The following is a 14,795-nucleotide window of genomic DNA, read 5'->3' as shown; positions in this document are numbered from 1 at the left end:
GTCAACTTGTGCTCTGAAAACTTTTGCTTCTTAAAGATTTGTTCAGGCTACTTTTTGATAATTAGACCTGGGGTTCTGAGAAAGGGATGAGAAAGGAAGAAGAATAATTCATGGATAAGGTCCTTTAACAAAAGTGATAGTGGGAAAAATTGTTATCTATTAGTCCAGGGATATGTTTTAAACTGTTCATACTGCAGACTAGCAGACTACTGAGTGTTCTGGGACAGAGACAAATGAGGATAAAGTTGTGTCAGTAATCCTTCTGCTGATACGACATTTATTTTTAGACACTTTCCTTTTTTTTTTCTTTAAAGATAATTTAAAAAGTCATCCTCCACTTCCTGACAATGGCTACTTCCTAATTTTTGGATTTTCTGTATTGCAAAGATGTCTTACTGATCATGTTCACATCCCTGAGATCTACTTGGTTGTGGCAGAGCTCTTTCTGGCAACGCCACAGTCTGATCCACCTGAAGCTGTCAAGGTATGAAAAAAATAATAGCAGACAATCACCTGAAGCTGCTACTCCATTACTATTTTGATATTTTATGCCTTCTTCCATGAGGGGATTTTCAGGGAAGTTAACCCTACTTGGGTTTTGTGATAATGAAAACTATTCATATTTTTAAAATTAAGTTAAGTTAACTTTGATTTAAGAAAATTTATGCTCAGAACAACCTTGTTCATGCAGGTTTTAAATGTTAAAAATTTAATAGGAGAGGAAAGAGCTGCTGGAGGTAGACACATGTTGGTTTTGTTCTGATGTAGAGACAGCAGGCATTGTTTTTGATGTATCTTAAATAATTCCCATCTCTTAATGAAGTATCTTTCTTCCTGTGTAGAAAGATCTTGAGTCTATGCTGCAGTGGCTCTTGCAGAACCACCTTACAGAGAATGTCTCCAAGTTTGGGTTGTGTGCAGAGGCAGCAGTGTTACTGCTGGAAATGGTTAGATTCACTGTGGACAAGGTAGGTGTTTTGGTGCAAGGCCAGTGCAGTGGGAATGGCTGAATGAAGAGCCCAGGTGTGAGAGATGCTGGTGGCAGTCTTTACCTGTAACCCCCTTTACCTGTAACCCCCTTCACCTGTAACCCCCTTTACCTGTAACCCCCTTTACCTGTAACCCCTGCTCTGCCCCAGAGGGCAGTACTGGACATGACAGTGAGCAGGACTTCCAAGGGACACAACTGCTGCCCTGGTTATGTAGCACAGGATGTGATGGACTCATGTTTAAGGGAGACCACAGACAGATCTTGGCCACAGCAGTACATTTTTTTCATTTTGATGATGATATGTCACCTTTCTGGTTGGGTGTATCTTCAGTCTTCAAGGTGGGAGTTGGCTACTGGCACCTTGTGTGACTTTTGTGGCTGTGTGATGTTTGTTTAGGAATACCTAAAGAGGAAACAAAGATAGGTTTTCATGAATGAGAGGAAAGCTGCCTTGATCAGATGCACATTTGTCTGTTCAGCCTATTGCAGATGCAGAAGCCTCCTGGGCAATTGCCTATCCAGGGAATGTTATCGAGTTTCTGCGCTTGATCTATCACAGTTATACACAGGACCCCGTGTGGCACTGTCCTGACTTCTTGAAAACTTTGGCTATGCTTGCTTTTCATTCAGAACCACCCAAGGTATGTGTATAGGAGCCAGCATAAGCCCTTCAGACCAGAGATGGGTCACTGAGAAAAAAAAAATCAATTTACAGTAGACTGAGCGAAAATGTTTTGCTGTCTGCTCTCACAGGGTGGCACTGAAGGCCTTTTGACTCCTGATGGTCCAGCCATTGCTGAAGGGAAAGGCTGTGCTGATCCCTCCTCTCTCCCACTCCTGCCACACCCTGCCAAGAAACAAGTGTGGGATTTTGTGCGAGTCCTCCTGATGGACAGTCTTCTCAACATCCCAGCAAACAAGCAAGGACATCCCCTGGAGCTGCTTCTTGAGGTTTCTCCTATCAGCAGGCTTTGCTGTTCTACCTTGCACTGGGGGTGGAAGGACAGGACATATCCTGCTAGTGACCTAGTAAAAAAAGAGCTAACAGTGGCAAAAGGAAAGGATTTCTCTAATTCCTCTGCATTAATGTGAACTAAGAAAATGCTGTCCCTGGAAAACATAAAAGACATTTTCCAGGCAATGTTTAATATTGAAGAAAGGTGTGAAAAAAAATCTCTTTTCCTTAGAAGTACCTGCATTAGGACCCCCCTTGAATTTGTTAAGAACAGAAATATTCACATGGAGCATCCTGTGTACCAATTTGTGAGATAAAAAAATCTCAGTTCTCAAATAAACAAAAAAACTCCTGTCTCCACTTTAAATACAGATCAATATGAGCTGTAACAGCTGAGTCTGGATAATAGATTTCAACCACTCAAAGCACTCTGGAGGAGAATCAGAGTAGTCTGAAAAAGGGGAAAATGAAAAATTCAGGCTTCAGCTCCAAATTGTCAATAGTTCAGGTATCCCAAATGTGAGTTCTGATGCAGACTTAACTTAGTAATATGAATAGTAATCAACATAAGCTTGACTGTAATTGTACTGAGTTAAATCCTCTTGTGGAGCAACAGTTCCCTGAAGATTGACATACATATACTATCCCAAGGTTTGGCACAGTTAAAAGAGAGTTTGGATTTCTGACTGAATCCTGAGCCTGCTAATGGAGCTCAAAGTCTCTGACCACAAGACCTCTTGGGAACCACCTGTTCCCAAAGAGCCAAATTCTGGCCCTTTGCAAAACCTTGTTTCTGTTCAGTGTGCAGAGGGTGACTGTGCTGGCAGTCAGCTAGATGGTGTAGTCCTATGCAAGATTTCCTGGTTTTCCAGCTGGGAATGAAGTTCTGCCATCTCATCTGTTGTCCAGCAGCTGTCCACATATGCACTCTTGCTGAAAGTGGAGTCAGATTTTCCATTTTCCTGCTGTACTAATATGTATGCCATCACTGTGTAGGCTTATCCAGAAGGTGCCACCAGTGAGCAGAAGAGACTTTTTCAGACAAAAGTTCTGCTGTCTGCTATGGATGTCTTTCAAGTTGCCAGCCAAGGCGAGGGGAAAACAAGACCAAGAGGTGCGTGGTGAGAAACAGATCATTTAATTATTGTTTAAATATCATGCTAACTGATATTTAGCATGTAGGTGTAATTATTAAAAAGGTTTGGAAACAATAGCTAGAAGGACAGTCCAGCTCAGCTCAGGTTCCATTCCATCTTGCTGTAAGCCAATTTGCATAAGTTATTGTAATTTTATAATTTTTATGGAGAGCCTCTTCCTTTTTTCCTTTTTTGGAAGAGATTCTGAATATTGAGAAGGGAGTATGTAGGAAGAAACCTAGGTTTATCCTTGAATGCTTCTGGAAGCAGTCCCATTAACTTAGTTGTTGCTGGTCTCCTTTGAGCTGTTAGTTAAAACAGTTCTTCATTACAGCATTTTAGTGAGATTGGTTCCATCCTTAAGATGAAGCTGTCATTTCCAGGCTGAGTAAGGTGTTTCTGCTATACCTAGAGTCTTAGACATGTCCCATCTCTGAGATATTAGGACATGAGAATGTTCCTTCTCAGCTCTGGCAATCTCACATTTCACCTTTTTTAAAATTTCCTCTTGTTATGGAATAATCAACCCTTTTATATCCTCTCCAGGGAGCAGTGATCCTCATGGTGCTTCAGAATCAGCTGCACCCCTATCCATGATGAATATTGCTTATTTTGTTCAGAAGCTGGTTGAGAAACTGAACAGCAGAATGTTTGCTGCTGACCCCAAGCAAATCCTGATCTTCATTGCCAAACAGATTGTGTGGGTGAGTCACTTTTTTCCTCCCCAACTTCTATCAACATGCTGTAACATGCTGGTTTTTTACACTGAAGTCGTGATTCTGCAATTCTGAAGAAGATGGCTGTAATCCATTTGGTGATTGTTATTATTCCTGTTTTTTTTGCATGAGAACATAACAGCTGTAAATTATAATTACAGATAGATGCTACAGCAAAAAGAAAGGATAGTTAACTCTTTTGTGACACTGTTGGCTGTGTACACATTGCTGAACTGGGATAAATTAATGTCTTCCACAGTTCTGGGGACTTTAGCAGAAATACAGAAAAATAGTATTTTTATGTAGCAGTTCAGGGGCATTTTGCTGAAATAAATTTCCAACGCTTAAATTACGTGGGAAGAGTGGATCCTTGGGGAGAAAGTTCTTGGAGCAAGCCAAGTACTCTGCTGTTTTGTGTTTTCACAGGTCTTAGAAAGCTCTGCTTCTCAAAAGGAAGTTTTCATCAGTGCCCTGTACAGCTGCCTAAACAGAGCCATCCTATACTGCCTATCCAGACCACAACAGTCACTGCCTGAACAGTTTAATGTCCTGAATACTCTCATTGTTCTGCAAGAGCAGTGGGACATTGTTTTTGCAACTTACAACTCAAACAGTAATTTTGTCATCTGCCTGATGTACTGCCTTTGCCAGCTGAACTCGGGCAGGTACAAATGTTCATCTTGTTCTGTTTCCTTATATCTCTGTGCTGTACCTATGGAAATGGGTGCAGAGGGGGAGATGTCACATAACTTAGGCAATGTCCAGTCTGGGCAATCACTGGAAGCTGAGAATGCGACAATTCCAGCAGCCTGCTCACTTCAGAGTAGTAACTGCAGTTAACAAGCTTGAACTGATTTCAGGGGAGCTGGTTCACAAGCCCATCAGGAAAATGAGCATCTGGCAATCTTCCTGGGATGTGGGTTAGGATCACTCCACAATCCTGTAGGTGGTCATTCTCCAAGACATCTGCATGGGGTAATTGAGAGAGATGTTTTTTCTGATCCAGCAGTCATTTGTGTGGGGGTACATTTAAAACATATATAGAAGTGTGCATGGATCTTGTGATCTTTGTGTTATTGTTATTTGGATATGAGCTGCAACATTTTAGTTGCTCTGACATTGGGACTTTTGCCCTTTGCCACTGGGTAGGGCTAGAACATCCATACCCATGTTTGCTATTCTTACAGATGTTGCTATAACAGATGTACTCTTGCTAATGTAAGCTGGGGAGTTAGCTTGGAAGCTTAGTTTTGTTTAAAAAAATCACATATTGGCAGGAGCATTTTTCAATTTAATATTTCTTGTTTCAATGATAACTTTCTGTACTGCTTTGATGGTCTGAATTGAATCCATTAATACAGTATCACACCAGAAATGAGCTGCACTTCCTGAAGTCTTTTCTGGATGTTCTTATTGCAGTCAGATAATAATTTCCACACCAAACCTGTTGAGATAGGCTAAGGATTGCTTTTATGGAGTAAGAGCAAAAACTTCTTTTAAAAAACTGAAGTACAGAATGGTTTGTTATCCAAGAGCTAAACATAGCAAGTCCAGGGTATCAGAACTGTGGTATTTTAAAGAAGATCAGAAACAAAAAATCCTTTGCATACCCAAGGATTTGATTCTCCCAGTAGAGCCTGTTCAGAATTGAAAGAACTTAGTGTGTTACTAGTGGCTGTATATGCTGTTATTGACGGCAGTTCTGTGGCAAATTCCAGATTGTCTGGATACCTTAAGCAAGCCTATTTCTTTTTCTTTTTTTTTTTTTTTTGGTAATTATTACTGCTATACTGATGTTCCTAGTGTCCTTTACCTCCTGACTTGTAGATTGTGGCACAGACTCCAATCCCAAAGAAGTTCTCTTGGCCAGGGTGATGCTCTCAGTAATCACATCTACATGCTAACAGTATCTATTTTGCTAATTTTATAGCTTTTTTGTGCTGAGTGCTTCAGAAACTGAATGAATCATCATTGATACAAAAACCTCAGACTAAGCTGTTCAAGTGTAGGGTACAGTAAGACACTGCTTTCCACACAGTGGCAGATTCCTCTAGGAAAGGAATTCAGTGTAAAGTACAAAGTACAAGATGCCCAGGGGAGGTGCAAGAAGGCTGGATGCAGACTGGCTGCATCAGGACAGCCCTGTGTTCTGTCTAAGTGGGGTGAATGGTAGAGAGAAGTGCAGTAAAGTGCAGGGGTAAGGCACATACAAGAGAGTGATCTACAGAGTCATGATGACTGCTTTGAAAACCAGACTGGCAGTTGTTAAGTTCCCACTTGCTGAAAATTCCGTGGTATTACATGACTTGTATAAGCTCTCAAACCTGAAAATACTCATCTTCTAAATGAGTCAAGTAGGACTGGATGTGCAGAAACACCTGTAGCTCTTTCACTGTCCTCAGTTTGTTCTAAGTCTAGTTTCCTCACCTGTCCCTTTTTTATTTTTCTCCCCCTTTGTCACAGCTGTTCAGAAGGTTTTGGGGTGGATGCAAAACCAAAGCTGGCTTCTTATCACCAGATTTTCCTTGCACCCAGTGAAGAGGAAAAGGGCAGCCTGCCCACTCCAGATGATGGTAATTTATGGCTCGTGTTGTCTGTGGCTTACAGAGAAGGAAAATACCTGTCTCAAGCAGTAGTCTCAGAGCAGCTTGTGCAAGTGCCATTCGTTTCCTCTTTGGTGTACAGGCACTGCAGGCACAGCACAGAGACAGTTGTGCTAAAAAATTACTTGTATTTGCCTCAAGCCTTTTTATTCAAAAGTCACACCCAGCATCCTCAGGAGCAGTGAGTATCAGTTTGGAGAGCTCTCCTCCATGTTATGGCAAGTATAAGGTGCCACATACATATACTATTTGTAGCTCTCTTTGTAGCCCGTATCTGTTACAGGCAGAAAGAAATATTTGAGCATTTCAGAGAAACACAAAAAATTTTGGGTTGGATTCTGTGTGGTCAGCTGAATCCTGCAGCAGAGCAGTGTTTTGATTTTTTTTTTTTTATTTTTATTTTTTAATATGTATTAGCTTGGTTAAAATGCAAACAAATCAGTCTGGTTTGCAGGGAAATAGAGCAAAATAGAGCAAAACAACTCAGCACTTCCTTGTACAGTATCCTCCTGCTGTATCAAATTGCTACACAACTTGGTTACCTTTGTCCTTCTGTCTCCACTGATGTTTGGCAACATAAAGGGATGCTCTTTATGTGCTTTAGCATTCTATATATGATAATAAGATCATCAAAATTCTGATTAAATGATTTTCCAAAGTAGAAACCAGTTAAAACCACAAGTCACTCCTGCTTGTTTCTTTCAAGGAGTTGAAATATAAAAGCAATGTCCTGTTGTTTTCTGTATTAGATTAACTAATCTACCTACAATCTATGGAGACAGTGGGCAAAAAGGAACAACTCCAATGACTCCAGCAGTTACTCTGGACCAGTGCTTTTCCAAATGAGATGGTTTTGCTTTACCTGTTGCTTGACTTGAAAACATAAATGAAGACTTATTTTTTGCTTTTGTTTCCTAGTCCACCAGGAGATTCTGAGAGCAGTAGAAATCATCTGGAAGCAGCTCATTTCTCAGAGGCGGCAGGCTCTGGAGGACACTTACAAGATGGATCTTTCTGTAAAAGGAAATGACAAAGAGAGGGACATGAAGATAACAGAGATCACTCCTTTATGGGAAGAAATTATGACAAAAGCTTGGCAGCACTTGCTAGGTCTCTGTTCTTTTATGGAACACTCACTGTAGTAAGCAAAAGCTCTGTGGTGAATGGGGTGCCTGGTGGAAAGCTGCTGTTCCTTGGTTATACCTTTCCTCACCTGCTGAGAAAGCAGATTCTCAATTTCTGTCATTACTTTGTGTCATACCCAGCCCTTCTGTAATCACCTGGTGGTGTCACAGGGCTCATGTTGAACTGCAAGAAAGAGAAATCTCCTTAGATGATTGTAGCCCATAGGAAGATTTAGAAGAAAGGATATATATGTTTGGAAAAAGGGCATTGCAATGTGTGTAGTGCTGCAGTGATTCAAAGTTCATGCCTGTGTAATGAAACTGATCTATGCAGACCTCTGTGAGGTTTGTAAATAAAAGCTTGAGAAGTATGTGTTAATTCACTTCTCATAAAAATAGAGATTTATTCACCTGGAGTGACATACTGCCATGTTGTTTTGTCTTGTGTAATGGGGCTAGAACCCCTCTATTTTCTGACAGGCTTAACTTCAAGCCTTAAAAGCTTTTTTTGTCTGTTTTCCCTTGCAGTATCTGAAAAGAAGCTTCTCCAGAATAGAGCAGGGCCAAGCACATCCCAGAGCAAGCACAATTCCTGGAGTGAAAGCCTCTCTTCAGCTATTAGGTTCATACCTGGCCGAAGCACAAAGGAAATGTCATGCAAATCAGAGGTAAATTTTGCCCTTTATATTTTCTGGGTCTATCTTTTCTGGTCTGCCTTTTCTATAGCTCTGGAGAGTTTTTCTGGATTTGGGAGGCTTCTGAATGTGTCTGTGGATTGACATTTCCGTTGTAAACTAGACAGCAACTGAGGCTCCTGTTCTAGGCTACTGGAAATAATCACAAGGATAAGTGACCTGAAGGACTGCTCTTGGCAGCCTGTTCATGCAGTCTAATAATGCATGCCTTCTGCATAGAGCCCAGTTATGGCACTTGGAAAACCTAAGCAGCCCAGGAATGTTTGTGCTTACAGCTCTGCTTGAGGTGGAGCAAAGTGAGGAGATGCCAGCTCTGCTGCTGCTGTAGCCTTGCATCCCCTATGTAAGCCTTGTCTTTCAGGAACTGAATTAGTACAAAGGCTCAGGTGTTGTCATAGTATTGTCCTATTTTCTACTCAATGTGAAGTTTTAAAGGTCAAAATTTTAATTTAGCCCCTAGAGATAGGGAAACAAGTCTTGGTATATAATCCAGGGATGGGTTTGGAGGATATGCATAATTCCTACTGTCAGCAGTGAAGATGTGAACTCTCTTTTCCATGCCTAACCTTCTTCTTTGCTAAAAAAAGGGCAATTTCCATGCTTTTGCTTAGCATTGTCAAAAACAGACATAAAAAACACTAGATAGATGCTACTTTTAACATGTACAGGGGTAGAGTAATTAGCTATAGGGTAGGGCAGAAGCGCATTGACAGAATATTCAGAGCTTTAAAACCAAGCTTATGTTACTGTGGTGCTCAACATATTAAGGTCTTTTTTTTTCCTCCTGAGGAGACAATGAGTCTGTTATTAGCCTCACTTTAGGGGGCCTTAACCCTCTAGCTCAAGCTGGAGGAGATTGCAGCTTTCTGCCTGGTAATGCTGGTTCACTTCAGGTATGTTGACCAAGAAGACTGTGACACCCAGCTAATGTGTCTGGTAGTGCCTTCCTGAGCTGCAAGGGTTTTTTCAGCGTGCCACAGAATCCTTCTCACTCCTTAAAATCACTTTGCTGCTTACAGAGTGAGAAAGCTCTTCCCAGGTACATATGTATACTATGATGTCATACTACAACAGTGTTGACTATTTGCCCTGGGGTCTGTTTAATTATTTTTTAAAATTAATTTTGATTATTACAGCTGATTACACCTCAGTGAGCAATGTAATTGATATTTGTAAATGTATCCCAAGGAACATTTTGTACAACATGCTTTTTGCTGTTGAAGGTTAAAGACTCTGTTATTGGTTTTTCCCTAAATATGCCCACATCATTAGTTCCTCCAGTGAAAAGGTTGCCATCTGGAAAAGGCAGCACGGAGACATTATTCAGGCACAAGTGCATGAAATTGGTGTTTCTACATCTTCTGTCTGTCTTCTGCAAGGAAGCTGCTTGTAATTAAAGGAGCTGGGTTTGGAAGAAACATTACTCACTTGGTGTTATTCCTTATCATGTCAAGTACTGACAGCTCCATAGCTCTGATAAATTGTTCTTCTCAATGAGATATGAAGCTACAGTTCCAAATGTTCTTTTCCTTTCTCCCTCTCCCCCTTTCTCCCTCCAGCATGCCTTTCAGAGTCTGATGCACTTTTTAGAGAGGTGAAATCTAAGAGGAAGAAAATGTTGAGTTGCCTCTCAACAGCCCTCTTCCTTCATACACTTACATTTAAAAAGTTACATTAAAAGTAAATAGTATTTTGATTTTTAACTTGTATGTTTGACGACTTTGGTAATCACTTTTAAAAGTGCTGTAATGTAATTTTGTATCATTTTCTGTCCCGTGACTTCTGTCATCACTACTGATGATCTCCACCTCTGCCAGTTATGGACTTATGTCCTACAGCAATGGGTACCTGGAGATTAAAGGAAAAATAACAGCATGAACTACACAGTGAGGAACAAAGAATTTAAAAGCCATAGTAAAATAAAAATATTTGCTCCTTACTGAGAGAAGTGCAGAAATTCACCCAGGATTCCAGAGGTGTGCCCAGTAGAAAGAAGAAATGGGTTGTTTACTGGGTTATTAACTTGATTCCTTTATCAACTGAAAAGTAAAGAAAGACATTGAAGCAGTAGTAGTATTTGCTGCAGATTAAAACAAGCAAAAAAACCACAGCAAAATGCTCCTCTTAAATGTTTCCCTTTGATTATTTACAATTTAGGAAGAGTGCTTTTGAGCCAATCCTCCGTCTGGAAAAAACAGCAAAATTCAAACTATTCACTCCAACAAAAGATCAGACCCCATGCTTCTGTTGTACTTTTACTCATGTTCCATCATCAGCAAAGCCAATTTCCTGCTTTTGGTGGTATGAAAATCAGCCATCAAACGCAGCTGTGTTTTCTGAATATTTCTGAATACACTGTGCTAGCTCATGCTTTGCTTATGGCTTTGTCTCGGAAGGATGATCCTTTAGAAGAGAGAGTATAAATACATTTCTGGTAGTAGAAATGCCATGATCTGCTCTGGTAATTGTATTTTCTTGGAAGTCTGAGTAGTCATGCAGAAGCATAAGCAGGACTGTACAAAGTTGGATTTTTTTATGTTTACAGGTGATGACTTGGGTAAATTTGCCAGCAGGAAGTGCCAAAGGTTTCAAATCACTGATTTTCCTGTTTCAAAGTGTGCCTTTGGATCTCTTGCTTTTTTTCCTCCTTTCCCCTCTGCCCATTTTTACTGTCAAAATCTGGTATAGGTATTTAATTTGTAAGTTAACAATGACCAGGACTGGTTTTGATATCTCAAAAAAAGTGCAAAAGCAGCAAAGAACCACTGTAGCAATTTTATTTCAGTCAACTGTAAACCAGTCAGAGCTTCTCCATAGCTGTCCTGAGATTCTTTAGGATGAGTGCCTGAGCAAGGTTACAAGCACCATGCTTCCATCTGACACACTGCCTCAGAACTGTAGATACAGCTGTTATTCTTTACAAGAAATGCAGAGCCTTCTCAGTTTTACAGGGGGCCTGATCGTGCCTGTCCTCTACTCTTTTTGTTGATTAATTTCTCTATGCCCAAGGCCCATATAACTTAAAAATAAAAATAGAAAAGAAATAGAAAAGGTCTTTTTAAATTCCCTTTTTAATCCCATTCTTCAGAATGAAGAGGCTAAGAGACTCCCAACATGCAAATGCAAAGCCAGAAATGTTACTTAAATCTTTTTCTTACTGATCACTCAGTTGTTCTTTTATCAGCTTTTCAAGTTAACTGAGTTAAAACAAGCAAACATTTAATGATATTTCTTTGAAAAGAGCATCATTTGTGTAACATGTTTATCTTCATAATAGAAGGATAATTAACATCACTAATTATCTAATTAAGTTCATTAACTATCCACCAACAGTGCACCGTGAAGTTGACATTATGTTCTTCTGTCAACAAATGCTTTGATTTCTTAGGAAGTAATTAAAATGTAAATTAGCATGTCATTAAATGCACAAGGGAACTTTGGAATCAAATATTCATTTCAAAACTGCTCATAGCACACATTTTTTTTACTTCAATGAAAGCAGGCACTTTACTATTAATGATGTATATTAAACAATTTCCATTATAATATTATTGTCTTGTTTAATAACTGGCTCAAAGCTAAATTACAGCATGCTGTAGCAAGCTGAAAAAAGTTTCTTTAACTTTGAACGAAGAAATTTTCATGTCCTCTTACACACTTATCTGACGTGCTGCTCATTTATAATTTTCAAATTGTTTACAAGATCATAAAGAAATAATTCAACAGGTCAGTGTTAGATAAGAATTGCATGAAACCATAAAATATAGAGCTATCTCATACTATGTGATACAAATCACTGAACTTTCTGAAACAAGTGGGAATCATTTCCCCATTCATTGAAGAGAAATGTTTAGCTGAGAATTGGAATATGAATGTTGTGTGATGAATACAAGTCTTTAGGCTGACTCACATTCACAGTCCCCTCTGTCTGTGCCCTAAAAATCATTAGAGGCTGCTACAGGAGGTGGTGTGTGATAGCACAGTGCACAGTAGATCTCCTATCCTAGCAAAATTAGTTTCTTTCTTGATTGGTATCAGTTTCATCTTAAAACCTGAGACACAAGAGATATTACTTAGAATTTACAAGAGTGGGTAACTGTTCAGAGGGAGTTTTCCTGTGCTTTTAAACTCAGTGGTCTTCTGTGGGAGTGAAGTCCTTTCATTGAATTGCACATTTTAATGTTGCCTGTTATTTCTTCTGCATGTTGTTTTAAAATACACTTTTTCCTTTCAAGCTATAGATTGTGGCTGGGTCAAGCTTAAGCTTTGGATACAGGATTTCAGCAAGTGGAATTTAATGTTTAAAGCTGTTGGCACCAAAGTCTCATCTTTCAAGAGCTGCTGGTTGCAGTTTTATTTGCACATAACAGAGCTGATGCCAAATGAGTTGAGTGGTGTCAACGTGGATGAAAGAGGAGTTTGATTTGGTTGCAGAAAAACCCTAGAAATGTGTGCTAGCCACTGAGACAGATTACTCTTTTCTTTGCTGAATACATATGATGCCTGGAAAGGCTGACCTGGAACAGAGAGTAGGCAGATCAGAAGGAATAAAATAGGTATTTATTGAAAGGATGCACTTTGGGCAGTGCAAGAGCCTGGCTGGGGCTACACCCAAGTCAAATCCATGATGGATCCTGGTCACAAGTTTCTCCACTTGTATAAGTTTTGATTCATCTACTTATTGGGGTCCATTGTCCAGCCACAGCTCCAGGCTATGAAGTCTCAGCCCCGATTTGTCCCCTTTCTCTCGCCATTGTTTCTGCTTTCTGGGTAATGGGTGTCTTTGATTCTCTAGCTAGAAAGGGATTGTTTTATCTAACTACCCTGAGAAGAGACCTTATTAACACTTAATATGAAGTTTCAGAGTTACACACTAAGCAGCAGAGAATCTGAAAAATATAAAAGCTGAAACCCAAGGCATCATGTAGACATATAATTTTTCATATTTCTTGGTTCAAATATGTCTGTTTTCTTCCAGTTTTTTTATTTAACATTTTATTTATAATAATTTCAGAAAGAAATGGTTTGAATTCAAAAGACTGAAGTGTCAATTTAAAATGAAAAATAAAGAACAGAAAATTAAGGGAAGTCCTATACATCTTTGCAAGATTGAGTTAAATGTTTCTTCTAAGTGAGGTATAGGTTGCTAACTCTGCTGAAGTCTGTGAGCATTCATTTGTTGATCTCATCATTGCTAGCCAAATTAGAGTTTGATTGTGTCTATTTGGGCTCTATTTATGCTTTCTGCTGCAGAGCAGCTTGAACTACATGCACTAAAATACTCTAGAAATAGTCTTGTCACCTTTAAATTTAATTCATTTAGGAAAACTGTTATTTTTACAGGCCAGGAGAGAGATGTTTCTTTTTTCTGTACTCTGACCTCTAAGCATATACTGATGTTTACAGAATTCTTTCATCAGCTAAGGGACTATAAGAGCAAATTTTCTTAAATAAAAACCATAATTCAAATGCACACAGAAAATGTTAGTGCATTGAGGCTGTTGGACATATGCGTTAGATAATAGTGGGTAATAAAGCCCAAGTTACATACACCTGTAGGATTTTCACATTTTAAATAGAAATAAGAAAACAGTGAGTAGGAACAAGTGAAGGCAAGAAGAGACTCCCCTGCTATTCCCCATAATGCCAAATTCAGAGCTTCACCTTTCACTTCAGAGGCAAAACCTAATGCTTCTGCTGTAACAGAATGGAAACTGATTCCTCAAGAGGTTGAATGAATGATCCCAAAGTCACAGCAGCCATTGTCAGAGATAGGATTAAAGAACAAACATGCCTTGACTCTCATTGTGGCTTTTTTGCAAGTTATCCTTCAGCAGTATCATCTGTGGAAGGGCTGTGTGTATGCATGCACACATACAGACAGATGGTTACTCTGGAAGTAGACTGGGTTCTGTACTGGCTGGGCTTAGCTGATAAATACAGGGTGGAAGTCTCAGCACATGTACACACCACACTTTAGGTTTACCCTTTGAAACCCACCCCTGTGTGTGGGTACATTGATGATGCACTGAAATATGGAGGATTTTCTCATTAGGTCTGCTATTCCCCAACCAACTGGCAATGCCAGGAATGCATCCATGATCCTTAGGAGCAGTTGGCACACTGCATTAGCCTCCTAGAGGGCTGAGGCACGATGCTGCCATGCAACACTTAACTGCTGGAACTCAGTCTGTTGAAAAGCTAAATGAATTTTGGCAAAGCAACAATAAAATCCACACAGCAATAACAATTTTGTGATTCTAAAGAGCCTGCAAACAACCCTCAGTGTGGAGAGTGTATGTGAAGGACTAGGATAAACTCTCCTTAAACTGCTAAGGAAAACATTATCTGCCTTAGTTTAGTGATTGTTACTCAGGGAGTAATGGAACAATTTTTCCTCTTCTGAAATGCACCTGTTTCCTGCCTAGTGCATAGTCACTTACTTGAAAAGCAATCTGGTCTCAAGATGGGTGGCTTATTGTTTGCACAAGGTAGCAGTGTACCTGGTCCTTGTGTCAGATTGAGTAGCAGGAGCAGATTTGGAGATGTTACATGCTTTGTGTCTATCTGAATAG

The 14,795-nt window shown here is 39.7% G+C and overlaps 1 protein-coding gene across 1 annotated transcript in view; it reads left to right on the top strand.

Annotated features, from left to right (window-relative positions):
- The window catches only part of WDFY4 (WDFY family member 4), a 128,156-nt gene that overhangs the window by 55,265 nt on the left and 58,096 nt on the right, over positions 1 to 14,795 (top strand). Inside the window, exons 30-39 of the mRNA XM_033066622.1 lie at positions 315 to 484; positions 843 to 968; positions 1,471 to 1,632; positions 1,745 to 1,942; positions 2,943 to 3,060; positions 3,629 to 3,786; positions 4,225 to 4,463; positions 6,262 to 6,371; positions 7,320 to 7,511; positions 8,054 to 8,193. Of these exons, the coding sequence (XP_032922513.1) occupies positions 315 to 484; positions 843 to 968; positions 1,471 to 1,632; positions 1,745 to 1,942; positions 2,943 to 3,060; positions 3,629 to 3,786; positions 4,225 to 4,463; positions 6,262 to 6,371; positions 7,320 to 7,511; positions 8,054 to 8,193 (1,613 nt within the window). The remainder of the gene's footprint in view (positions 1 to 314; positions 485 to 842; positions 969 to 1,470; positions 1,633 to 1,744; positions 1,943 to 2,942; positions 3,061 to 3,628; positions 3,787 to 4,224; positions 4,464 to 6,261; positions 6,372 to 7,319; positions 7,512 to 8,053; positions 8,194 to 14,795) is intronic.

The sequence above is a fragment of the Catharus ustulatus genome, chromosome 8 (assembly GCF_009819885.2).
Source record: "Catharus ustulatus isolate bCatUst1 chromosome 8, bCatUst1.pri.v2, whole genome shotgun sequence".
Classification (NCBI taxonomy): Eukaryota; Metazoa; Chordata; class Aves; order Passeriformes; family Turdidae; genus Catharus; species Catharus ustulatus.
This window is presented reverse-complemented; position numbering and strand designations above follow the sequence as displayed.